The following is a 26,166-nucleotide window of genomic DNA, read 5'->3' on the forward strand; positions in this document are numbered from 1 at the left end:
TAAGGTGAGCATCCAAACTGCCTAGGCTCCCCCAAAGCCAGTACGTGCAGTAGGATCAAAAACCCACTGCAATTGTTCTTGAGTTCTCAGTAGTCCTCATTGTCCGCTATGTTCAGAGAGTCCGGATTTATACCATGCTTTTTCAGACCCAGGCCAGCTGGCCTTGGTGAGTTCCCGATAGAACATCCCCATTGTCTCAGTGTGTGGGTGCACCCCTCGCGGTCCTGAGTTCCTTGCTCGTGCTCCCTCTCCTTCTGCTCCTAATTTGGACCTTTGTCCCATGAGTCTTTGACTCAAGAACCTCTTCTTCTCCACAGCGGGCCAGGGATCAGGGAAGATGTGCTGGACAGAGGCACGGACAGATGAGAACCACCAACTGTATCACTTCACGGCGATGAATCATGGCAGCAGTCCCTGCCGGGGGAGAGGCCCTATGGGGAGGTGGGAAGCCAGAGCACATAGAGCCCTAGTGACATCAGGAGTTAGACCCCAGCAGTCAGCATGGGGTCCTGACCCTGGCAGCTTCTACTTGCCAACAAGCGCTTGCTGGCTGCAGCTGAAGACAACCTGTTTCCTAGAAAAACCATGAAGGCAAATGACAGGAAACGAATAGGCAGCTGGGGACTGCCCCGCCAAAAGTCCCCTCTCCTTTGCAAAGTCCATTTTTAAAACCCCAAACCAAAAGTCAAACAGCAGCCAAACAGACCTTTGGGACCTCTCCTGTTGGGCGGGAGCCTTGATCATCCAGCTGCCAGATTCTAGCAGGACTCTCAAGAGCTCCCTGACACACACAGCACTCTTGCCCTGCTGTCTGTGCAACCCGTTCGTCACACTCTAAAACAGATCGTGAGCCAGCTTCTGGGGCTGGACACTCTGATGATGGCTCTTATATGTCTCTTTTATTTATTCTTTGGTAATTTCATACATATAGACTATTATATTGATCATATCCATCCCCAACCTCCCACACTCTCCCCAGACACCCACAACATATGCCCCTTCTACCTTTGTTTCATTTCTTACCCCCACTAAGTCCAACTGGTGCCCCTTGATGCTGGCACCTTGACTGATCCAGCTGGCTTGACCAAGTGTGGGTGGCCATAGCTGCAACGAGTTTGTGAGAGCCACAACCCTGCCATGCCCAAAAGAGAGCATTTCACGGCCCTCCTCCCCATCCTGTAGCTCTTAAGTTCTTTCCACCCCTCTTCCATGATGTTCCCTGAGCCTTGGCAGGTGTCAGGAGGTGGGAAGGGATACGGACATCTCAACTGGAGCTCAGCACACGACAGTCACTTATTCTCGGCACTTAAGCAGTCAAGAACCTGCATTGCTTGCTGCCCACTGCAGAGAGAAGCTTCTCTGGCCAAGGGTGAGGCAAGCACTGATCTATGGGTATAGAAAGAAATACTCAGAAGACTGCTTGACAACATGTCCAGTCTCAGCAAGTCAAATGTAGTAGGTCCCCCCTTGTGCCTATGACCTCCTGGCTTTATAGAAGGCTTACAGGACTGGGCATGAGTTTCCACCGATGAAACAGGCTTTCCTCAAATCCATTGCAAAAGCAGCTGGTTTCTCCCTTAACCTTTAGCCACCACTGCACCAATGGGCACACCTAGCCTGGGATCACTACTAAGAGTATGAGGTTTGCTTCTGGATAAGACCACTGAGGGGTTCTTCCCCAGGAGCCTGCATAGCACCTCCTAACACTATGAAAGCTAGGCAGTGTTGAGAAACTGAGATCAAGGACTTCTGTGGAGTCTGTGTGGCCTCCATCTTACCTGAGAGTCCTCCCACAGGCGAGAAGAGTGTTCCAGATGACACACTTCTACAAGCCCCCATCCCCACTGACAAATGAATCCAGCGAGACTCTAGTCTCTCTCCAGTCTCGCCACCACCCCCTCCTGTGTTGGGTCAGTCATTCACTCTTGAAAGCATGAAAGGCTTGTTTCTACTCATGGTTTAGCAATTCCAATCCACAGTTAGCTGGCTCCATTGCTTTTCGGTCTTTGATAGAAACTTCATGGCACAGGGGCATGACAGAGGGAAAGTGATCACCATAGGGCAGTCAGGAAGCATAGGGGACCAACATGAAAGAGCCAGAACCAAGATAACCCTTCAGGAGCATCCCCCAGCTCTAAGTGCATGTCCCAGCTCTAAGTACATGTTCCAGTTCTAAGTGCATGTCCCAGCTCTAAGTGCATGTCTCAGTTCTCAGTGCATGCCCCAGCTTTAAGTGCATGTCTCAGCTCTCAGTGCATGCCCCAGCTCTAAGTGCATGGCCCAGCTCTAAGTGCATGTCCCAGCTGTAAGTGCGTGTCCCAGCTCTAAGTGCATGTCCCAGCTCTAAGTGCATGCCCCAGCTCTAAGTGCATGCCCCAGCTCTAAGTGCATGTCTCAGCTCTCAGTGCATGCCCCAGCTCTAAGTGCATGTCCCAGCTCTAAGTGCATGTCCCGGCTCTCAGTGCATGTCTCAGCTCTCAGTGCATGCCTCAGCTCTCAGTGCATGCCCCAGCTCTCAGTGCATGCCTCAGCTCTCAGTGCATGCCTCGGCTCTCAGTGCATGCCCCAGCTCTAAGTGCATGTCCCAGCACTGCTTTGGGAGAGGAAGCCTGCTACTGAGTTGATCCTGACTGCAAACTCTCATGGATCTGGATGAGCACCCCCAATTTCTCCTCCAGCTCCTGAGCCTGCTGCCTCAACTCCTCAGCCGACTGCACCTTTGCGCCCTTGTGCAAACGCTTGGATTCTTTCACAAGGCTGATCACATCCCCAACAAGGGCCACACCTGCGGTGGCTGCATTCATGATCCAGGCTCTTCTGCTCATGGTCAGGGCAGTGCCCCTAAAGGCATTCTTCACCTGCTTCCCACTTTGGGCAGAGATGCTCCCCATGGTCAAGAGGCGCTTGGCACTGCTTGCTAAGGCAGGGTTGGCTTTGGTGAGCTTGATGGCGTAGATGCTCTGTTGAAGGCATTGCAGGACTCGGCAGCAGTTCTCAGATAACTCATAGACTCGGGGCCCTGAATGAACCACGGCCTCTGCAACCATCTTCACTTTGTCCATGCTGCTTGACACCAGGTGGCTGGCTCTCGTTTTGGCCGATGACTCACTTGTGTGGTCCACGATACCAGTAGAGACACTAGTCACAGCCGCTGCTGCTCCCAGGCCCATTCCCGTTGCCAAGAGCACCAGACTGGCCCCAGCTGTCACAGGTACCAGAGCGAGGCCAAGGAGGGTCAGGACCCCGGAGACAGTGCTGGTGGAGCCGGCCACCACCTTGGAGATGGTGCAGTCCCTGTGAACCTTGTCGACCCTGTCTGCAAGGGCCTGGAGCGTCCTGATGTGCTCCTCGAGTTCCAGTTTCACCTGAGGAAACTTTTCCACAAACTTCTCTGTGTCCTGCAGCTCACGCTGGAGCCTGTCTTGGTCTTCCTCGGCCATGTTTTCTGTGAGGTCATTGAGAGCATCACGCAGTGCGTCTGCATCAGCTCTGTAACAGGCATGGAGAGAGAGTTTAGCTGTGGGTTTAGGTCAAGGCTGGACTGCCGGTCTAATATGCACAGGGCCTGGGTTCCATGCCCAGTACTACAAACAAACACATACATACATACATACATACATACATACATACAACAAGCCAGGTGGTGCACACCTTTAATCCCAGCTCTTGGGAGGCAGAGGCAAGTGGATCTCTGTGTCAAGGCCAGCCTGGTCCACAGAGCGAGTTCCAGGACAGGCTCTAAAGCTACAGAGAAACCTTGTCTCAAAAAAACCATAGATAGATAGATAGATAGATAGATAGACAGACAGACAGACAGACAGACAGATGGTTTGTTATAGGCTCCATAGCACATGACCTGTGCAAATGAGAACATGCTTTCTGTAGCTCAGGAAGGATTTTACGGACATGCAGAATCTTTCTTTTGCTGGTGAACACTTGGTAATGGAAAATGGCCCTTCATCAGTAGAGGATAGTGAGTAAAGGCCATGTTAAGGTGCTCTTCAGGAGGTGCTGGAGAATCGGCTCTGCAGTTAAAACTGCTTGTTGAACTTGTACTGGGCTGGGATTTAGATCTCAGCACTCACATCAAAAGGCTCTCAGGCATCTCTAACTCCAAATCCAAAGGCTCTGCTGACCTCTTGTGGCCTCCAGGGGAATGTGCATGTACACACTCATGCATCTAAATAAAGAGTAAATAAATTGCCAGACATGGTGGCACATGCCCTTAATCCCAGCACTCAGGAGGTAGAGACGGGCAGATCTCTGTGAGTCTGAGGCCAGACTGGTCTACAGAGTGAGTTCCAGGACAGCCAGAACTATATAGAGAGACCCTGTCTCAAAAATAAATAAATAATATAAATTTCATTGGTTTAAGATGCTCTTGTGGCTAGAGAGATGACTGAGCAGCTAAGAGCACTGTCTGCTCTTCCGGAGTACCCAGGTTTGACTCCCAGCATCCACATGGGAGCATAAAACTGCCTGTTCTAAGGGCTCCAGGGCCCTCTTCTGGCCTCAGGGGCACCAGGCACACATATACATTCAGGCAAAGACCCATACATATAAAATAGAAATAAGTCTTTTTGTTGTTGTTGTTGTTGTTGTTGTTTTTCGAGACAGGGTTTCTCTGTGGTTTTGGAGCCTGTCCTGGAACTAGCTCTTGTAGACCAGGCTGGTCTCGAACTCACCGAGATCTGCCTGCCTCTGCCTCCCGAGTGCTGGGATTAAAGGCGTGCGCCACCACCGCCGGCAATAAGTCTTTTTTTAATTAAAAACCTTTAAAAAGATGTTCTTTAGGAGCTGGGGACTAGCACTATAGGCAAAATGTCTGTCTAGCTAGCATGAGTGAGGCTGGGGTCTAGTACTGTATAAAACCAGGCATGATGTTACAAGTCCTTTAGTAACAGCACTTGGGAGGTAGAGGCAGGAAGATCAGAAGTTCAAGGTCATCTTTGTTATGTCTGAGTTCAAGGCCATTGTGGGCTACATAAGACCTTGTTTTAAAAAATTCTCTTGGTGTCAGGTGTTTGATGAGGATGCTTCTTACTCAAGGGTAACACTGTGGTCTCTGCTGATGGACACAGGGAGGCGAGACTGGAATATAAGTCACCCTTAATTCATGGAATCTTTGCTAGGGTGTTGTGAGTTGCCTCCCTTTCACCCTCAGCCACTGAGATGTAAGCAGTAGGCTGGGTCATCTGGGTCATGTTCTGCCTACCAGGACCGTCTGCATCTGGCTGGGACTTTGGCAGAAAGCTCATTCAAACTGAGCAACCCTGAATGACTATTCTAAGTGTGAATGGCTTCAAAATGATGCCACAGTGGAAAACCCCATAGTTGACCTCAGGGGACAAGGTCACACTCAAACACAAGGGTGCTAACAAGAGCATAGGAAGTTAAGATGTTCGCTAGGTGTAAAAAATACCAAAATGTGCTTCATGTTGAGACTTGGATCTCATTCCTATGATGGAACATAGTTGAAAATATTTTAAAATCAGGAAAATCCAGGATCCAAACCACTTCTGTTCCCAGGAACAGAATAGGGTGTATAGGGTGCTCAGTCTTAACCAGGCAGAATGTGGTGGGAGCTTTAGTGTCATTTCTGACCTCCAGGGAATTGGAGACTAAAGGCATTGACCTCCAGGAGAATGAACGATCCCAGGTCAGCCTTGAAGATGGTGTATAGTCTAGCCTTTTGATGCTCTCAAGTTCCCTGAGAGACAATGGGACACCCACACAGCCCAGTTCTGGGTACATCCATGAGGGTGTTCTGGAGACAATTAGCATGTGAACAAGGACACTGGGTGGGGAAGGCACTGGTGAATGGGGCCGCACCATCCAAAGGCAGGGAAGAGAAACCAGAAAAGGAGGGGGAGTGCCCAACCGCAGGTGACAACCGCAGGTGACCTGGACAACTCAGCCTCAGCCACGAAGGCCTCCCAGGCTCCATCTTCAGTCAGCAGCAGCCGCAGATCTCCCCTCCCTGATGAGTGCTGAAGGTACTCAGTGGTTTCCTCGATGAAGTGTTTGCTCCCTAGTTAGAAAGGAAAGTGAGGTGGGAGGACAGAGTGGAAGCACTTGAGCGATGGTATCCACAGAGTCAGCTTCCCAGACTGTCCTGGTCCCACCCGAGGAGGCAGAACAGGGAGGAGGTGAGTTGATGGAGGAAGGTCATTGGTTAAATAAAAAGAAACTGCTTGGCCCTCATTGGTTAGAAGATAGGTGGGAGGAGTAAACAGAACAGAACGCTGGGAGGAAGAGGAAGTGAGCTCAGACTCCACAGCTCTCCTCTCGGGAGCAGATGCCTCAGAGAGACGCCATGCTCCCAGCTCCCAGGCAGACGCACACGATGAAGCTCCGACCCAGGATGGACATAGGCTAGAATCTTCCCGGTAAGCGCACCTAGGGGTGCTACACAGATGATTAGAAATGGGCTAAATTAATATGTGAGAATTAGCCCAGAAGAGGCTAGATAGAAATGGGCCAAGCAGTGATTAAATGAATACAGTTTGTGTGTTGTTATTTCAGGCATAAGCTAGCCAGGCAGCCGGGGTGCTGGGAACGCAGCCCCGCCGCCCTTATTACTACAGTGAGTTCCACCTATACGCCCCAGGAATGTTCCTGTAGTTCCCCCTTGGGTCTCCCCTTCTCTGTTCTCAACTTCTCTGCACTCAGGAATGGAGGTCTAGGCCACAGAGGAGAAGAAGCCAGAGGAACGCAAATACCTGTGGAGCCCTGGCAGGGTGGCGGGTCCATGGTGTCCACTGCAGGGTCTCAGGTCCGAGCTGCGAGGAGAAAGCACACCGTGTGATGGAAGGGGAACAACTGCAGAGAAGGCAGGGAACTAGGGTCCCTCAGGTCCCTCCACAGTGTCTGGCAAGGATCAGCCTTTACACAGAGTGTTTCTCTCCCATGGACTCTGCAAAAAACCAGCCAGCCATATGGCTCTAACTGCCCACCCCTGCTCCAGACAAGGCAAAGGCCTCCTGCTCTGGTAGGATCAGTGGATGGAACCTGGGGGAAGGAACTGCATTTGGACACAGAAGGCAAGAGGAGCAGGATGCTCTGGCAGCTATCCAAGAGGAGGAGCGCATGTGTGGACTAATGATAGAGACTGACATTTACTGTCCGGGATACACGGGGATCCTTAGACATCCACTGCACACGTGCCATGAGATGAGAAGCACTGTGGCCCCATCACAATGGAGAAGGATGACCACGAGGTTAGCTAACGTCCCCAGTCTTCAGAACAGTGTTAGAGCTAGCTCACGAACCCAAACCGTTCTGAGCCATGCCCTACCCTCTGGCGACTAAGCTTGGGTCCCTTAATTATTCAGCAGGGTCCTCCTACCCATGCGTGGTATATTACGAACAGCTTCCCACCCACAGCAATGCCTATGCCCTGCAGGGGGGCATATTCACCAGAGCTCCTAGGATCTCCCAAGGCCCATGTCTCACTCCTTCAGGATCCTGCATCCAAGCTGGCCCTAGATTCCTGCCACATCCTGTCTGTTCTGTGCCTGCCCTGGGATGCCCAAACCCATCTGCCATCCTCCCTAATCACTGGACCTCATATCATATCCAACCCTCTACGTGAACAATAGTGCCAAGGACATGTTCCTCGCATAGAACTTTGCCGCCATTTCAGAATATTTCCCTAAGATCTATCGAGAGGGCTGGCAAGATGGCACCGCAGGCAAGGGTGCTTGCAGCTAAGGCTGATGAAGAGAGTTCAATCCCAGGTCCCACATACTGAAAAGAGGGAGCTGGCTCCCACAAGGTGTCCTCTGGCTTCCCCACACATGTAAGTGTGTGTGTGTGTGTGTGTGTGTGTGTATGTGTGTGTGTGTGTATGAACTTGAAAAATAAATCTAGGTTGGTTTGGTGGTGCACATCTTTAATCCCAGCACTCTAGAGGCAGAGGTAGGCCAATCTCTGTAAATTTAAAGCCAGCCTGGTCTCCATAGCAAATGCTAGGTCAGCAGGGCTACCCTATTTCTAAAAACAAAAACTAAAACTAAAAAACAAAAACAAAAAACTTCAAAAAAAAAGTGAAAAGAAACTGACTTACTTCCTACGCAGAAAACTAAACATTAAAAGCAGTTCCATTCCTCTGGGATGGCGTACTCAGTAAGACTCATTTCTTACGGTATTTTCCAGGCACACAGAGGCCTGGCAGAAACAGTGACAGGCCTGCAGATGTCCCCCGAGTAGCCAGATGAGATGAAATGGCACCTTCCTTCACAGTGCAACTGTCTCTTCGCTACCTTCATCTTCACACTTGAACCTGCTCGGCTGAGCACACACACGGGGCGCACCGAGGCCCATTTGGTCCAGCACTCCATTACAAGGGTAACTTCCACAGGGTTCATTTAACTAAGGCTTGCCTAGCTCCCAACCTCTTCAGAGCTCAGTCAAGGCAACTAGCAGACACCACAACAGAGAACCCCAGTTTGTGCAAGAAGCAACCAAATGAGGCGGCCCCAGAGTTCCTGGATTCTCTCAGCCTGTTCTCTGGGGCTGATTAATATTCTTTCCCTTCGTGACCAGATAAAGTTCTCTCTGCTCTAGCACTCTTTTTTGTGACTATTCGCTCCCCAACCAAGCCAGAGAAGCTGATACGCAAGGAAAGCCCCATCCTCCATCTCTGGCCCCTCGGTAAAGCCCTGCACTGACCTGGTTGTGGACCGCAGCTGGGTATTGTGGGCACAGTGGATCTCTTGAAGGGGCCTGTGGCTCAGTTCGAATGGCTGTTCCAGGAAGGGCAGAGGCCACACTGGGGGAAGTGGAGCCTGTGTCAGCCCTACCCTGCTCCTGGCCAGCTGTGCGGCCCTGATAGGAGCCTTCTTTTCCCCCAGCTGCGGCCTGAGCAGACAGAGTTCAGCAACTCCTCCCCTGGCCAGGGAGTTAGGGAAAGGAGTGAAGACAGTTTGCTCCCTCTAAGGAGTCCTCAGTGACCTCTCGGGGTCAAGTTGAAGCCCTTTCAGTTAGCACACCAGTCCTCCAACCTGCTGCAGCCCCTCCCCCCTTCCCTCCCGACCATTCCCTGCTTCAAGGCCATCCTGCCTCAGCCCTCCCTCCTCCATAGTGAGACGCTTCCATTCTGTTCTTCCTGCTCCCTCACTCTCCCACAGTCTCCATGGCAACCTGACTCCCAACCCATCCCGCTGATGGGCAGTGGCCTCCGGGGGTCAGCAGCACAGGTGCTCTGTCCATCAGGTGAGAACACAAGCTCTTGATGGCAAGGTGGAGGCCAACACTGACCCTTTCACTCTGAGACCGAAGCTCCCGGCGTGACCATTAAGAGCCGCATTAGTGGTATAAACCTAGAATTCCAGCACTCAGGAAGCAGAGACAAAAAGACGATGACTTTAAAGCCAGACTAATGGGGCGCCCCAGGCCTGTCTGGGGTTCCTGGGGAGTTGCCGTCTCTAAAAACAAGAAAGCAATCCAAGTTCTGAGTTAGCTTGTGCCTCTTTACATTCGGTCTCTCTCCACACCCAGCAATGCTATCTTGACAGAGCCGGGATGGCTCTGTGGATAACGGTTGGCAATGTGCCCCTTCTTGGACCCCAAGCCTGGTCTCCACGCCTATCCCGACACCCAGGACAGCGCCAGCTTTCGGCCTCCATCACCCACAGCCTGACACCAGGAGTCAGAAGAAATGCAGGGCTGTGTCCAGCTGACCAGTCTGGACCCCCTGGCAAATCACCTGGGGCTTCAGTTTCCCCCACAGGACCTGAACCAGAACAGATGCTCAAAGGAGGGCTGGATAAGAGCCCTCTGGGCCTCTTGTATCTCAGGAACTACTTTGTCCCCATCAGAGGAGCAGGGGCGGAGTCAAGATGCCAGCTGATATAGACAGGTATTCTAGCATTGTGGCTCTTGAGAGCCCCCTTTCTGCTTATGGTTATTTTGGGTCATTTCTTTTTTATGAATTTCCCTTCCATCAAGTCTTTACCAGGATTGACATTAATTAATTCAGCAGCCAGACGAAACTACTGCAAGGTGCAGAACCAGGTAAATCATGTCTGCAATGATGGGGACCCTCTGATCGGAGTGTGGAATAGACCAGAACAGGCATCTCAAGCAGTCTTGGGTGGAGTAGCCTGGACTGGGTGGCAGACTTACTTGGCGGGATAGATGTCTTGAAGCCCAGAAACTCGTGGACACCTGCAGATCTACGACACAACAACTCTACTGCTGCCATCCAAAGCCGTCTCCCGGGATGTCTACCACAGCATAGGGCTTGGTATCTCAGCCCAAATCTTTGGCAGTTACTGCCACCGGGATCCTAATGCAAAGGAAACAGCCCTAAAACTATGGCACAAGAACCGGGTGGTAATGGTGCACACCTTTAATCCCAGGGCTCGGGAAGCCTTGGCAGGTGGATCTCTGTGAGTTTGAGGCCAGCCTGGTCTACAAGAGCTAGTTCAGGGACCCACGGAGCTACACAGTGAGATCCTATCTCGAAAACCAAAAAGAAAGAAAGAGAGAAAGAGAAAAGAAAAGAGAAAGGAAGAAAAAGAAAGGAAGGAAGGAAGGAAGGAAGGAAGAAAGAAAGAAAGAAAGAAAGAAAGAAAGAGAAAGAGAAAACCTGCAGAGCAAGTCAGGCAGAGAGCCAGCTCCACCTAGTGGACGGTACAGGAATCAGCAGTCAAATGAACCTGGCCACCATGGTTACATTGATCCCAGCAAACACTGGCAAGGACAAGCTGATCACTACACTGGATACCCCAGAACAGGCAACCCTGGATAATGGCCTTGGAAAGGAAAGGGCAGTCATTGCTCCCAGCCACTGCAGCCTGACCACCAGCGTCGTTCAGAGAATTGTCCTGTCTTTGCTCAGAAGGGACATCCTTGCTCCAAATGTGTCAGCTTCAAGGTTGAGAACTAACTATAAAGATGACAGGATCTGAACCATGTGTGGTGGTTTGAAGAAAATGTCCCCAAAGGGAGTAGCACTATTCGGAGGTGTGGCCTTTTTTGAGGAGGTATGGCTTTGTTGAAAGAAGTGTGTCACTTTGGAGGTGAGCATTGAGGTCTCCTATACTTAAGCCACACCCACTGTTACAGTTGACTTCCTGTGGATCAAGATGGAGAACTCTCAGCTCCTTCGCCAGCACCATGTCTGCCTGCGATCCACCATGTTTCCTGCCATGATAATGGACTAGACCTCTGAACTGTAAGCCAGCCCCAAGGAAATGCTTTCCTTTCTAAGAGTCATCATGGTCATGTTCTCTTCGCAGCAGCAGAAACCCTGACGCCGTGATTTCCATGGAACGCTGCCCTCTGCCCTCGGTTTGGTGCACATGGAACCATCAGGAGCATCAGGCACATTTGCTGCCTCAACACAGCAGCTCTGGGATTCTGATTTCAAACAGGATGAGTAATGGACCCAAGGGGCCGGAGTTCGCCTCGAGACTCTGCCGCGTGCTGAACATAGTGCTTTAACCAGAGAGGATCCAGCTTCAAGTTCGGCAGATTCCTGAGTGTGGAGGAGGGGGCACTCTACTAGGCATCTCTGCAGTGTGTGTCCAGGGCTCCACCATGCTCCTCAGTCACCAAGGAACATTGGCTGATGTCACTATCATGCCTTGAAATTTACAGCACCTGATCACTATAACCAGAATGGAGGCTGCAGTGGGATTCGGCAGGGCCCGTAAACTGCGAATCTGGGATTACTTGTGTGGACCTTAGATCTAATGCCGAGTGTCCTTTTAAGAGACACAGAGGGGCTGGAGAGATAATTCAGCAGTTAAGAGCACTGGCTGCTCTTCCAGGTCTGGAGTTCTATTCCCAGCAACCACATGCTGGCTCACAACCATTTACAGTGGGATCTGATGCCCTCTTCTGGCATGAAGTTGTACGTGCAGATAGAGCACACATACATAAAACAAAACTCTATTTAAAATGTGTTTTTAAAAAGAAAGACCGCAAGCTGGGAAGATGGCTCAGTGAGTAAAGGCCCTTGCTGCCAATGACAGCCTGCATTTGATCCCTTGGACTCTACTCCCTCCAAGCGTGCATGAGCGACACACACACACATACATACACACACATACATACACACACACACATACACACACACAGTATATTTTAAATTTTCAGGGGCTGGAGAGATGGCTCCACGGCTTACAGTACTTGTCTTGCAGAGGCCCTGGCATTCAATTCCTAGTACCAACATGGTGGCTCACAACCACGTGACTTCAGCGTGTTGGGGGGGGGGGGGAGATCTGATGCCCTCTTCTGACCACCGTGGCACCAGGCATACACACAGACAATGATAAATGCATATTGAAAATGTTTCAATCTTTAAAAAAAATTTAAAGACAGAGGGAGGAGGCTGTGTTTAAACAAAACAGACACTGGCGGCCGCTAGAAGCCATGGAACACACAGACCCACCAGATTCTCCCTGGAGCTGACTGAGCCCTCAGCTTGGAACTTGACAGCAGCTCTCTCTGTCGTACTGGCATGTAGTGATGCTACAGTTACCCTAGGAAAGGAAGAAGCAGCACGGGCTGATGTGTAGGTAGGGCTTTCCGCTCATTTTACTCGGAAGTAGAAATGAAGCATCCACAGGGTTTGAGCAAGGATTCCCATCTCGGTCGTCCAGACTGGAGAGACACCCCTGCGGGTCCACACCAGGCTCTCTGAGCTTGGCATGCACCTGAATCCCCTGGCGAGCTGGTGGCATCCCGAGTCCAGACTGAGGCAGCAGCAGGTCTGCAGTGGTTGTAAGAATGTACACTGACAGGCCTGGAGATGGCTCGGAGGTTAGGAACACAGCTGCCTTGAATTCCAGTTCCAGGGAATCTGGTGCCCTCTTCTGACCTCCACAGGGACCAGGTACACACATGGAGGACACACATGCAGACAAAATACTCATACTATAAAAAGACTTTTGAAAAAAAGACCACCAACTCTGGCAGCTGGTGTATTGGCCAGGCTTGGGCTCCACACAGACGCTGGCTGTGGCCAGCTCTTGCCCAAAAGATTCCTTCACAAAACCTGACTCGAGTCAAGGGCTGGAGGTCAGACCTTGCTAACAAGCACAAGGACGTAGACTCCAAGTCCCAGGCTGCAAATCAACTCAGATAACAAGGAGATAGGCTAAGCTGTGAAGAGCCACACTTAGGAACGAGCAGGGAGCCCAGGGAAATCCAGCAGGATCCAGGCTGCTCTGGGGGCGTGGCCTCCTCTCCTCTTCCCATTGATGGAGTCTTGTCTCCAAGCCTTCTGGTTTTTCCATAGCACCGTGCTAGTCTAGGACACATTCTGAACCCTTTCTTCCCTAACAGCTTTCTTTCCTGGAGCATGGGCTTCACCCCCTACTGTTGCTGTGGGGTGTTTGCCCTGCATACAGCGCCCCCTCCTTGGAGACTGCTGCCTCTAGACCTGCAGCACCTCACTCCCAGTGTGATAACTCCCTCCTAGGAGAGAAAAGAGACCCAGCATGTGGAAAGAGAGGCAAACCAGAATGAGCCCTGGGCCCATGGCAGCTCAGCCTCTGCCTGCATGGAGAGTGAAGCCTTTTAATTTCTCAGGCTGTGAGCCCCTGGGGCTGCCTGAGATTTCTCAGAGCCCTCTCAGCCTAACCACAAAGCCAAGTGCGGTCTCTCGGGACAGCTGGGACAGCCCTGCCGGGCCACCTTCTGTTGTGGACAGACACCCAGACACGACAGAGTAGGACACGGTACTCTTTATTGTGACGCTCAGTGGGAACACCTGTAAACCAGCGTACTGTAGTGGCAGCTGCGACACATGCTAAGGCACTTTTATTATATAAAAAAGGGGGTGCGAGTCTCACTCACTCCTTTGAGGCAGCAACTGGGACCTGAGCTCAGAGCTTTTCCGGCATATATAGCTTCATGATTTGACTTTGTTTAGTTTGGGTTTTGGTTTTTTTTTTCCCTTTAAAAAAAAAAAAAGCCTTCTTGCCATGAGGGAGTCTGAACGCAGCATTTACAAAACAGTGAGGCGCACAGGAAAACTCAGCAACCAGTGTAGACCATTGTAGGACAGGCTACTCTCTTCTAAACATGGTTCCAGAGGAAAGGCAGTGAAAACACCCAGAACTTACTTCAAGAAAGGAAAAAAGAAAAACTTTTTTTTTTTCTTTCAAAAACATCCATGTAGAAGGCAGACCTGAAGCTATAGTGTCGGCGGTGCAGCTCAGCCACCCTTGGCCCCATCCTAGGAGAGGCACAAGAGCGTACACGGGCCCCAGCTCTTGGATATTCTGGCTGCTGGGCCTGCAAGTCCCTTAACCATTAAATACATTTGGTCCCCTAGAGTGCTGGGAGAAGCCACCCGAAGGCTGTTGGCCTTTTCAGTGTGGCCCTGATGCCCTGTCTGGCTGCCCCGGTGCCAGGACAGTCTGCCCTCGGCAAGGGAGGGGAGGGGCATTGCACTTGAGACGTTTTACAATCGGAAGGAGCAGAGGCCCCCGTGCTACCCAAGAGGGAGTGGGGGAAAGTCTCCGAGTGCCCCCTGTTCTGCACCCAGCACAGAGGTGGAAGCCCTGGACTGCTCCTTCTGGACCAGGAAGGGCCAGGGAAGGGGGCCATCGGACAGGTGTGAGGTCACCATGTGTGATTGCCAACAGCAGAGGGAGGAGTGGGGGAGCTGGCAGCAAAGGTGGGGGAGGTGACAACTCTTCTACAGGGCCTGAGCAGTAAAACCTTTATCTGAAGAAAAAATAGATTCATAGAAAACTCTTGTGCCCACTCCCAAGGGCTGCCCTCCTTGCCCACCACCTGTGCTTTCAGGCAAGTGGGGCAAAACCTTGCTGGTCACCCAGCCTGGACCAGCCTGGACTCTTTGGTATCAGATTCTTGAAGGGTAAGGAGGGCTGAAAGGGCGGCAGCAGAGGAAGCCAATGCCCTCAGTAAGGCCTGGGAGGAGGGGGTCATGATCACAGCAGTCTCAAGGCAGGGGTGTGGAGGGTTGGGGAGGGGAGGCAGAGCCGTCTGTCTGTCTGTCTGTCGTCTCAGGCAGCAGAAGATCCTATTCAGCTGGCTTGGCCTCAGCTCCGTCTGCTTTGCCATCAACCTCCTCATCTGAGCAGTCGCCAGTGCCTTTCCGGACAAGTCGACGGGTCACAACAAACGGCAGGTCCCCACGCCTGTAGGAGGGGCAATGTCAGGAGGGCCCAGCTAAGGAGGGATGGGCAGCCCAGCAGGTAGATTTCAATGTGATCTTTAGAGGGGAAGTGGTCAGGGACCACTCCTGCCAGGAGAAGTGAGTCAGTACTGGGCAGGCAGCACTCTGAGCGGAGCGGGTGACCGGAGCAACCACCAGCCTTTACCTGCCGCAGAACACCAGCAGAAGGCAGCTGTGCTCACACCTCAGGACAGGCAGTGTGAGCTCGGAGTGTGAGTGGCAGAACACACACCTAATACATGTAGGGCACCAGTTCCATCCCGGCACCACAAAACAAAAAGGAATAGTGAACCGGGAAGTTCGGGGAACAGTTGTTCACACCAGAATCAGGGGCATCCTCTGATCACATTAGAAAATACAGGTGAAATTCTCACAAAAGTCTTATTTTCAAGCTTGAAAAAAAAAAATGCCCTTGACTGGAAGAAGAACGGGGACTCTCGAGATCTGCTACAGTCAGCACAGCTCCCACACTGACAGAAGCCTCGCTTCCCTCCATGCTGCATCGAGACGCCAACAATCCCTCTTGCATATCTCCTAGGAGCTCAGACTCAGGCCAGGGGCCTCCAGCAGCCAATTCAAAAAACCCCAGCATGGAAACACCCCCATTAGGCTTCAAGCTGCAAGAAGACGGACTGTTAAAACAGGCTGGAAAAATCCAGGTAGTGGTGGTGCACAGCTTTAATCCCAACAGAGGCAGAGGCAGGTAGGTCTCTGTGAGTTTTATGTCAGCCTGGTCTACAAAGAGAATTCCAGGACAGCCAGAGCTGTTACAATATGAAACTTTGTCTTGAAAAACAAAACAAAAGGTTGGGAATGAACTGCCAAGAATCTGCAGTTCATCCAAGAGCCTGGCTAAGCCCCAGGGGCAAGGAGACCCCAGGGCGGTCACACTAGGGTGGGTACCCTCTACATCTGTCACTATGCACTGCCATCTTGCACACTGGCTCTGGAAGATGGTGTTCTGAAATCCTCTTAGAACAAACTTCCTTGAGAAGAAGAGTAAGACAGGAGACTGGCTCACCTCAATTTGTTCTTCAGGGAGCTGACTTCTCGGTTCATGGCATCAGCTGTCTCTGTGGCATCCTCCAGCTCACGCTGCAGCTTCCGGCGGGAGGCGTTGGCCCGCTGGGCCTCCTCTTCGGCCTCCTCCAGCTGCCGCTTAAGCTGCTTCAAGCGGGTAGACGCCTTGTCGGCCTGCAGAGACACGTGGTACATGGTACGGTAAGGGGCTCAGAAAGGTCAGCCCACCCAGAACACGGCTCTGCCTGAGCACAAACCTGGTCCTTGAACTGCTCCGCATTCCTCCGCTCGTCCTCCACCTGCAGCAGCACATCCTTCAGCCTCTTCTCGGTCCGGCGCACCTGCTTGGAGGCTGCCTGGCGCTCCCTGGGTAGGACAGACATGGTGACTGAAGGGGGATCCTCTCTACCAGGTGCCACAGCCAACGAGACAGCAACTAGAAACGCTATTTCCTGGAGCCTCATGGAGGTCTGGAGACTGAGGCCCTAGTCTTTTCTGGGCACCGAGGAGCTGCCACCTCAGGATGGGACCTGGGCTGACACGAGACGACTGAAGAAGCTAGTCTATGGAGAAACTAAAGCTTGGGACCCAGAACGATCCTCATTACCTCCAAGTCTCAGTTCGGAGCCCCAACACAGCTAGGTGGGGTCTCTCACTAAAACAGCCCACAAAAGTCCCCAGTTCTAGGTGTGGGATATGGGTTTCCATCCAAACTCTAATACTTCTCAGAACAAAGGAAGATGGCTTGTGGGGCTGGGAAGACAGAGCTCGTTCCTGACCTAACCTGCATTGGCAGTAAGAACACCACTGTGCCCTCAGTCTGGGTGGGGCACCTACTTGGTCTCGTTGTCCAGCTGTTCCTCCAGCTGTGCAATCTTGGCCTCCAAGGCAGCAATGGAGGCCTTGTACTTGGACTTGACAGCACTCTCCATCTCCTGCAGCTTGGCCTTGAGCTCCTTGTTCTGGCGTTCTAGCTGCTGCCGTGCATTCTCGTTCTTCTGAGCATGGCTGCGCTCCAGGTTCAGGTCGGTGTTGATTTGGTCAATCTGCAAGAAGGGAATACAGTGACCTCAAGGCTGGGTCCCACCTGCACGGATCCAGCAGGACCCTCTCCTCAGACACCAGGACCAACAAACATCCCAGCTCTTTCAGAAAGAAATCTGCCGACAAACAGGACCCAGAAACTTCCTGAAACCTGGTCTTACAGCCACAGCCTGCACAGTCAGAAACAGTGGGAGAACAGTGGGCACTCATCCTATTTCTGCCCACCACAGGCGCTTCACCACAGGGAGCTCAAATGAAGAGTCTGGATCCCAGGGTGCAGGGTCAGCTGCTATCCTGGCGCTCACCTGCAGGTTGGCCTTCTTCAGCCGGTCATTGACCAACTCCGTGTTGCCCTGCTCCTCCTCCAGCTCCTCCTCCAGCTGGGCAATGCGGGCCTCAAGTCGCCGCTTCTCCTCCAACGCCAGGGCCCTGGGGACCCAGAGAAGTGAGGACCTGCACAAGCGGGGAGGTCCTCCAGGCACCCCTGTGCTTCCTCCCTCTGCTCACCCTTTGCCACTGCTGTTGGCGATCTCGTCGGCCAGCTCATCCCGTTCCTGTTGGGCCTGGCGCTTAGCACGCTCGGCAGCTGCCAGTTCCTGCCACAAGGACCCAGATTGTGACCCACTGGGACCAACACAACCTTCAGTGCCAGCAGCCCACACAAGTCCTCTCTGTTCCTCCACAACACCCTTCCCCAGGAACTCCTCTAGCTCACAGGGTCAGTTCCACCCTGGAGCACCTTTAGACGTGTGTTTATAAAGCCCCTGTGTCTAAGTACTTGGAGTCAAGCCAAGCACCAGGCTATAAACAGGAACCACCAAGGCCTAACAGGGACAACTGTGTGAACAGATCAGCAGTGCTGGTCCCTCTGCATATGGCCAGACCAGCGACTGAGGTTTATGGAGTAGGCTGAGTCCAGGACTCTGGGTCCACCAAGGGCAGCAGGTGGGCTGAGGAAGCCTCCAGAGAACCAAGCATGACGGACAACAGAGGGAGTCATCCCACACCCATGAGAAGAGAAGAGCCATGCCAGAACAGAGGGTCTGACGGAGCATTTCATAAACCAGCAATGGGACTTCGTGTGAGTCAACCAGATCTGGAAACACTACCCTCCACCACGGGCTTCATGTGTAACCAAGCCAGCAGCCCAGGGGGCACTCAGGACCCTCCTTGTCAGGTGCAACTGCTGTAAGCTCATGATCAATACAATGGCTCATGAAATGGACTGGGGACTAAATGATCACATTTTAGAGGTGCGGTCCACTGCCCAGCTCTTGAGTTCTAAATCTCATCCTTTCCCCTATTACAAATGTGCACGAACACACACATCACACCATGCCAAGGTGTGTGGTAAGGGGTAAGGCCTGGTGGGGACACATCTATTAACCCCCTCCAGGAGGTTGCTCTGAGGCCCACTGACAGCCCTGAGCCCCCACCGCCAGCCCACCTCCTGCAGCTGGATCATCTCAGCCTCCATGCTCTTGAGCTTCTTCTCATTCTCCTTGGCCTGCGCCAGGATCTCCTCTCGGGAGGCACGCGTGTCATCCAGCTCCCTCATGCAGTCCTTCATCTGGGCCTGTGTGCAGGAGAGGTTGCCATGTTCACCTACTTCACACCTGCTCTGCCCTCTACAGGGGAGCCTTCAGGGACCACGTCCCCAAAAGGGAATTTCTCTGAACCTGGCACCACGTTGACCAACCTTTTTATAAGCGGGCAGAAAAGCGGCTCTGCACCCGCCTCCTCCTCTAAGCTTAGAAAGCTACTTACTTCTTATAACTTCCTGTTGGCACTGATGCCAGAGGCACCACCCAATGGCAGCCATGACGCACAGTCAGTGACCAGGTGAGCTCAGGAACAAAATAGTAAGCATGCATCCTGCCAGATTATGCAACTACAAGGCAGAAGACTCAGTCCCCTGTCACCCTCCTGCCGCCTGTTCCCCATCTGAAGATCCTCCATAATAGCCCCTTTTCCTTCTGCAGATAGATCTCCCAACGGCATTCTCAGAGGCAGAGTGTGACTCCTGTTATACGTGGCTCTTAAAATGCCACCAGCAAGCTGACGTTCTATGCCTCACAAACGTGCCATGTGGTATTTAATCTTTCCTTCTGCTGACACACTAGGCATGAGGGACACTCAGTAGCCGTTTTATTAATGTTAGTCTTTAATCACTGGTGAGTGAAAATTCCATGTATATGCCCCAGGCTCTAAGCCACCTCTCAGAACCTGAACTATCGGTATCTGGTTTCTTCTGGAAGCCTGCTTTTAAGTGGCCACCATCCCTGACTCTTCAGCATGTCCAACTACTTTCTTCTTGGTTTAATGTACTCAGCCCCTCTTATTACCATTTCCATTCTGAACCTGAGCCTCACCTGTGAGACAACCTAGGAGCTCCCACGTACAGGCTCACAGTGGGACAGGCCCTGACTCCCTGCCTCTACAGACCCCCCCCCCCCCCCCCCCCCCCCCGTCTGTGGCCAACCCAGGTCTGCCTCACCTGGAGCTTCCGCAGCTGTTTGATGGCCTCCTCCCGGTTCTTATTGGCTGTGTCGATATGTGCCTCCAGGTCCTTCAGATCCATCTCCAGCTTCTTGCGTGCCGCCATGGCCATAGAGCGCTGTTTCCTCTCATCCTCCAGCTCTGCCTCCATCTCCCGTACCTGAGGGACATCAGCAGCTCAGGAGGCAGGCCTCGTGCTTGAAGCTCACTGCAAGTGCTGAGCTCAGATGAGCTTGGGCCAGTTTTGAAAGATCCCAGGGGCCAAGGGGGCCATCAAAGAACAAAGTAAGTCATTGAGTCCTGGGACAGAGGACTGGGAAATGAGGCGATAAGAGGGTAGCCCAGGAGCCCCTCCCAGGCCCAGAAGAGAAGGCAGGAGGCAGTCAACGTGCCTTTTCCATAGGTAGGGAGGTCACACACACCTGTCTGACCAGCTGTTTCTTCTTCTCCTCATTCTGTTCATCCCGGCCCTGCAGATCCCGCTCAAACTGGGCCTTCATGGCCTGCAGGTTCACCTCCAGACGGAGCTTGGCATCTTCAGTGGCCTGAAGCTCATCCTCCAGCTCCTCCAGCTGGGTCTTCATCTCCTCTACCTGCTGCTCTAAGGCCCTCTTGGACTTCTCTAGCTCATGGACCTAGCAGAGAGCCCGAGTTACTGAGAGGCACAGACAGCAGTGAATCCTAAACTCAGACCACACCGATCCGGCTCCCCTGGGCCCAGGACCCTAGCCCAGCACTCACACTCTTGCCCACGTCATCCTTGGAGCTCATGAGGTCCTCCATCTCTGTGCGGAACTGCTTGTTGAGCCGTTCCAGCTCTGCCTTCTGCTCCATGGCCTCCTCGAGGGCCCGGGCCAACGACAGTGCCTTTGTTTCCTTCTCACGGGCCTCAGCCTCAGCTTGGTCGCGTTCCTCTGCATACTTGGCAGAAATGGTCTTCTCCTCGGCTAAGAGCTGGGGAAAGAGGTCGTAGTATGAGGCTGAGACTGTAGACGGTTGGGATCCCACAGGCAGACCCACAACAAACAGGCCCAAGGCAGAGTGAGAGCACGGGTTCCTCTAGCACTACACTAGATCTCTGCTTAGGGTTTGTTGTTGTTGTGTCAGGGGTTTTTTTTTTCAAAGATTTATTTATTTATTATGTATGCAACATCCTGCCTCCATATAGTCCCGCATGCCAGAGAAGGGCGCCAGACCTCATTACAGATGGTTGTGAGCCAACATGTGGTTGCTGGGAATTGAACTCAGGACCTCTGGAAGAGCAGCCAATGCTCTTAACCACTGAGCCATCTTTCCAGCCCGGGGCTTTTTATTTTTTAAAAAAGATTTATTACTATATATATAGTATTCTGTCTGTACGTGTGCCTGTAGGTCAGAAGAGGCCAGATCTCATTATAGATGGTGGTGAGCCACTGTGTAGGTGGTTGCTGGGAATTGAACTCAAGACCTCTGGAAGAGCCGTCAGAGCCATCTCTCCAACCCTCTGCTTAGGTTTCTAAAGAGTCTGCTGGACTCCGTAGAGCTATAGTTAAAGATGATTGTGAGTTGGCTGGCATGGGTGTCAGGAATCGAACTTATATCCTCTAGAAGAGCAGTAACTGCTCTTAACTGCTGACCATCTCTGCAAACCCTCTGCTTAAGTCTGACTTATGTTACCAGGTGCCCCTTGGAAGAGAGCCCAGAAACAAAATCACCACCCGCCCTGAACATGGCCAATCTCAAAAAGAGCAGGCTGACGGGATTCTTGAAAAGATGCAAGCCTGGCTTCTTAAAGCTTAGATCCCATATGCGGCCCTCATCCAAAGATGGGTGCAACCTCTGCGCCTGTTCTGTGCTGACTCAACCTTGCCATCCCTCCTCTTCCTGCCCTCGTCCTTTTGGCTCATTCTTCACTTGCTGCATGGGTTGGGGGAACTTTTCATACAGCGCCAGAGAAGCAAAGTACATTACTTAGAGGTGGTAGGCCACACAGCCTCTTGTGGCAGCTCTGCCACTGTACACAGCTCTTACAGTGGCAGAGCTAGCAGCAGCATATAAATAGCTGTGGCTATGACTAGTGAAACCTTATCTAACAGGAGGCCAGGAAGATGGCTCAGCAGGTGACGTCAAGCCTGATGACAGAAGACAGGCTTCCGCAAGTGGTCCTCTACCTTGACACCTGCGCTGTGGTACATGCACACAGCCACACCAAATAACTAAATGTATTTAAGAACAAAAGCAGAAAAAATAAAGGTTTTAAACATGGTGGGGACAGGCTTTGTCTGTCCCTTGTTGACCCTGTGTTTTATTCCTTTATTCCATCTGGCCACAGTGTCTGTATCTCCATGATGGAACAGACTGGCTTAAATCTAAATCCTAACTCCTCTTCTGGTTTCTGGTTACTCCCTGGGCTCCTCAGGAAGTTGCAGACTAGGCACCTGGACATGCCCACCCCACCGCCCTGCCTAGGGAGGACATAGAAGGTGGTGTAGAGACCACACCTGGTCAAACTTCTTCTGCTTCTTCTCCAGGTTGGAGACGCTCTGCCGCTGGTGGTCCAGGTCTACCAGCAGGTCGTCCAGCTCCTGCTGCAGCCGCGTCTTCGTCTTCTCCAGCTTATCATAGGCAGCCACCTTCTCCTCATGCCGCTGGCTCATGCTTTCCAGATCCTTCTGGAGCCTCCTCTTTGCCTCCTCTGCTGTCTCCAGGCATCCTACCCCGTCCTCCATCTTCTTTTTCATGTCGGTCATCTGCACAGGAGGAGAAGTTAGCACCTGGTCTGTACTCATCTTTTTCCAGGACCACTGGGGGACAATCCTGCTGCACCATGGGGGTTCCAGGAGTCCAACACAGTTTTTGACCCGCCTCAATCACTTCCCTCATCCCAGGTGGTAGAAGGTACCGCACCTGGGCGTGGAGGTTGGCAATCTGCTTCTCCAGGTTGCGTTTAGCCTCCTCTTCCTCCTCCAGCTGCTCTCTGAAGGAGTTCTTCTCGTCCTCCACCTGCTTGAGCTTGGTGCTCAGGCTCAGCTTCTGCCGGTTCTCCTCCTGCAGCAGCTCCTACTCAGAGGACAAAGGGGATGCTGAGGAGGTGCAGTGCCACAGCCTAGAGGACCCACAACCCAGATACAGGATGAGGAGTGCTTAGAGTGTCTGCAAACAAGACGCACTGGTGTGGCAGCTAGGGCTCTTGGGACTTTCAGGTCCTGACACTGTACTCACCTGTGTGTCCTGAAGCTGGGACTCCAGCGCAGAGAAGTCCTTCGTGAGCTTGCTAGACTTGCTGTCAGACTGGTTAAGGAGACCGGTCACGCTGTCCAGTTCCACCTGGGTAGGAAAGAGAAAGGCAAGGGTTGAGCGCCTGGGACTGTTCTGACAAAGAACCACGGGGATCTGGCTGAGGAGGCGGTATGAGGAAGCAAGTTTATGGGACAGCAGGTGAGAAGGGCCCAGGCTCAGGGTCCCACAGAAGCCTCACCTGCAGCTTGGACACTTTGTCAGCCAGCTCAGTGCGCACACGCTCTCCCTCGCTGAACTTGACCTGCAGCTCCTGCAGCTGGGCCTCCACCTTCTTGCGCTTGTGTTCCGAGTCGCCCTTGCCTTGCAGCAAGACCTTCACCTCATTGGCCAGCTCTCCTCGCTCATTCTCCAGGGTCTGTTTTGCCTTCTCAAGGGTGGCTTTTACCTGGTGGAGTAGACAAGGGTGTAATGGGTATCCAGGGTCTGGCACAGGCCTGGTCTCTCTGATGTCGACAGAGCCAAGGACAGCTGCCTCTGTCTCAGGAGCCCTGGAGAAGGAAAGCCTCGTTTGCACCTATTCTCAAATCCCTAAGGTAAGTAAAAACACTGTCCAGCTCTCCTCTCTGAATGGAGGGACCATTCTACTATATGAAGTTTCGTGGGTCATCTGCAGGGATTTTAGCAACATTCATAAAACAAAGAAAACTGTTCCTAAACTTGAAATCTAATGTTCAAAGCATTGATGTGATACTATTTTAAGAACTATGAAGGTGTTGGGTGTGGGGTGCACACTTTCAATCCCAGTACTCAAGAGACAGAGGCAGGTAGATCTCTGAGTTCAAAGCCAGCCAGGTCCAATCGTGAGTTCTAAGCTAGTCAAAGTTACATAAACAAAACCTGTCTCAAAAATACACAACTAAAAATGTGCAGCTCATAAAACAGATGGAAAACAACTCCATTCCACACAGCAGAGAGGGCTTGACATGGCCATGGGTAACAGGACCCTGAGTCCAAAGCCATGCTGGGTAAAAACAGATCTCACAATGACAGTGGAGGTGCAGCAAGGTATGTTTCTACATGTTTTAGATTGTCACATGGAAGAGACCTGGACTGCTGACGCTGTCAGCAATGTGACAGTGATAGGAGCTGGAAGCCAAAAGGGCAGACCCTGCCCAGGAGGAGTTGTCAGCTATCAACTGCCTGGACGGACACCACCAGGGTTTCCTGTTGCTAGTTTAAGAAGAGATCTCCTACTCAAAAAAGAGTATGAGTCCCCCTCAGGTTCAGGCTCAAGATCATGGGTGTTCCTTAAACTTCTTAGTCTGGTAGAGTGTTACAGATGAAAACACGAATTCATCACAGAATCAACACTGAGCTTTATAGCATGGTCAACTTCAGATAACAAGACAGACAGACCAGCTGCCATCCTCCTTCACTGGCCTAAAAACTAAGGCATGGAGGAACAACTTACTTGTCCAGATCATTCTGACAAAATCAGGACCCAGGCACAGGTCTGGGGCAGCCGACACCACACCTGCAAGACCCATCAGGGCCCTCCCCAGGCAGTGCCTGCCTTTCCCAGAGTTCCCCTACCCTCTTGGTCTGCTCCAGCTGCTCGGCCAACTCCTCCACGGCCTGGGAGTGCTTCTGCCTCATCTCCTGGATCTGGGCCTCATGGGTCTTGGCCTCATCTTCCAAGGTCTTCTTCAGGATGCTCACTTCCTGCTCACGTTTCGACCTGGAAAGAAAACACACTTAGAGTGGAGGCCAAGTATCCCAGGACACTGTTGTCCCCTGGCTCATCTTGACTTCAGAGGCCTAAAAGAGGCAAAGGCACTTCACACAGCTTCTCTTTCTCTCTCCTAGTTTTTAAGACAAATTCTTATGCCATTCATGCTTAAACTTTCTGTGAAGCCAAGAATGACCCTGAACTCCTTACCCTTCTGGCTTCATCTCCCAAGTGCTGGATTACAAGTGAGCTGCACCACACCCAGACTCCCAGATTCTCTACCACTGGCCTCTGTTCTCAACCATTCATCCATCCTCAGGCCCAGTCTAGCATGCACACTGCAGAGACTCATGCCTTTTCATCCCTAGTAGGGTCCACCCTGACTCACCAGATTCTTCAGCAGGGACTCTACTCACTGAGGAACCATCAGTGTGTGTGCTGCCCAGTTCATGCAAAGTCAGGCTACCATGTGTGTGCAGGACTGTGCCGTGTATGTGATGTATGTGCAGGGGACAGCACCTTGCCAGGTCTCCCCAAACCTCCCCGTCCAACCCGCCAAGTGGCACACCTCAGCTCCTGCTGAGCAGCCGTGGAATCCAGAGTGTCCTCCAGCTCTGTCTTCAGGGCCTCCAGCTCCTCTCCAAGATCCCGCTTCTGCTTCTCAGCTTTATTCCTGGAGGCTCGCTCAGACTCCAGGTCTTCCTGGAGCTCAGAAATTTGAGCTTCCAGTTCTCGAATCTTCTTCAGGGCCATATTCTTCTGGGCAGCTTCTTCCTCCACTCTGCCAAAGAGATCAGTGACATCAGTATAAGGCCACCTTAGGAAGGGGCAGCCACAGCACCTTCTGGCAGTCACAGTCGTGGACTGAGGGTCAACCTCAGCAAAGCTCAACCGTCCAGAATGTTTATGAACAACACCACGCGGAGCCAGGAAGGTGGCTCAAGGACTGAGAAGAGCACTGGCTGTTCTGTCAGAGAACCTGAGTTCAACTTCCAGCACCCACACGGCAGCTCATGACTGCCTACAACTCCAGGTCCACGAGCTAATGCCTTCTGCTGGGCCCCAAATAGACACCACACACACACACTTAAAAATATATGTATTAAGGAAAAATACCATTTGAGAACTGGACAGCAGAATTATTTCATTTTCTAAATTAAGATGACCTTAAATATATAACATTCAAACATTTACTGAAAAGATAAAAAGAAATAAAACATTATAGTTCATAGTGACTGTAAGTAAAATCGTGGATGTGCTTTGAATTTACATGATTAAGAAGCATTAAGGTCACCAGCTGTGACTACTGTACAAGACAGTAGGGGAGGGAGGGAGAGAGGGAGGGAGGGGTTGTACATGCGAGGGCAAGGCATGTATGAGAAATCTCAACCTTCTGCTCAATCTAGCTGTGAATCTAAAGCTGCTCTTAAAAAATAATAAATTTTAAAAAACGTATACAGGGTGGTGAAATGTCTCAGGGGGTAAAAGTGCC

At 51.9% G+C, this 26,166-nt stretch overlaps 2 protein-coding genes across 3 annotated transcripts in view; both read right to left on the reverse strand.

The window, feature by feature from the left end:
• Positions 1 to 2,612: 2,612 nt before the first annotated feature.
• LOC121461004 (apolipoprotein L2-like) lies at positions 2,613 to 8,739 on the reverse strand. The gene is made up of 4 exons (XM_041671680.1): positions 8,674 to 8,739; positions 6,723 to 6,782; positions 5,905 to 6,031; positions 2,613 to 3,489 (listed from the first exon to the last, which is right to left on the reverse strand). The coding sequence occupies exons 2-4, from the start codon at positions 6,751 to 6,753 to the stop codon at positions 2,613 to 2,615; spliced, it is 1,035 nt and encodes a 344-aa protein (XP_041527614.1). The 5' UTR covers positions 6,754 to 6,782; positions 8,674 to 8,739.
• A 4,946-nt stretch (positions 8,740 to 13,685) lies between these two features.
• Myh9 (myosin heavy chain 9) overlaps positions 13,686 to 26,166 on the reverse strand; it is an 83,683-nt gene continuing 71,202 nt past the window's right edge. For both annotated transcript variants that reach the window (XM_041672637.1, XM_041672638.1), the window contains 16 exons: positions 25,243 to 25,455; positions 24,539 to 24,683; positions 23,184 to 23,390; positions 22,928 to 23,032; positions 22,613 to 22,765; positions 22,207 to 22,455; positions 20,468 to 20,680; positions 20,149 to 20,361; positions 19,725 to 19,886; positions 18,675 to 18,803; positions 17,735 to 17,823; positions 17,533 to 17,656; positions 17,021 to 17,229; positions 16,441 to 16,549; positions 16,185 to 16,357; positions 13,686 to 15,125 (listed from right to left, as the gene is read on the reverse strand). In XM_041672637.1, coding sequence (XP_041528571.1) covers positions 15,008 to 15,125; positions 16,185 to 16,357; positions 16,441 to 16,549; positions 17,021 to 17,229; positions 17,533 to 17,656; positions 17,735 to 17,823; positions 18,675 to 18,803; positions 19,725 to 19,886; positions 20,149 to 20,361; positions 20,468 to 20,680; positions 22,207 to 22,455; positions 22,613 to 22,765; positions 22,928 to 23,032; positions 23,184 to 23,390; positions 24,539 to 24,683; positions 25,243 to 25,455 — 2,611 coding nt within the window. In that variant the 3' untranslated portion in view covers positions 13,686 to 15,007. The remainder of the gene's footprint in view (positions 15,126 to 16,184; positions 16,358 to 16,440; positions 16,550 to 17,020; positions 17,230 to 17,532; positions 17,657 to 17,734; positions 17,824 to 18,674; positions 18,804 to 19,724; positions 19,887 to 20,148; positions 20,362 to 20,467; positions 20,681 to 22,206; positions 22,456 to 22,612; positions 22,766 to 22,927; positions 23,033 to 23,183; positions 23,391 to 24,538; positions 24,684 to 25,242; positions 25,456 to 26,166) is intronic.

Source organism: Microtus oregoni, unplaced genomic scaffold (assembly GCF_018167655.1).
Source record: "Microtus oregoni isolate MIOR12 unplaced genomic scaffold, Mior012 000022F_ref0000154, whole genome shotgun sequence".
In the NCBI taxonomy this organism is placed as follows: Eukaryota; Metazoa; Chordata; class Mammalia; order Rodentia; family Cricetidae; genus Microtus; species Microtus oregoni.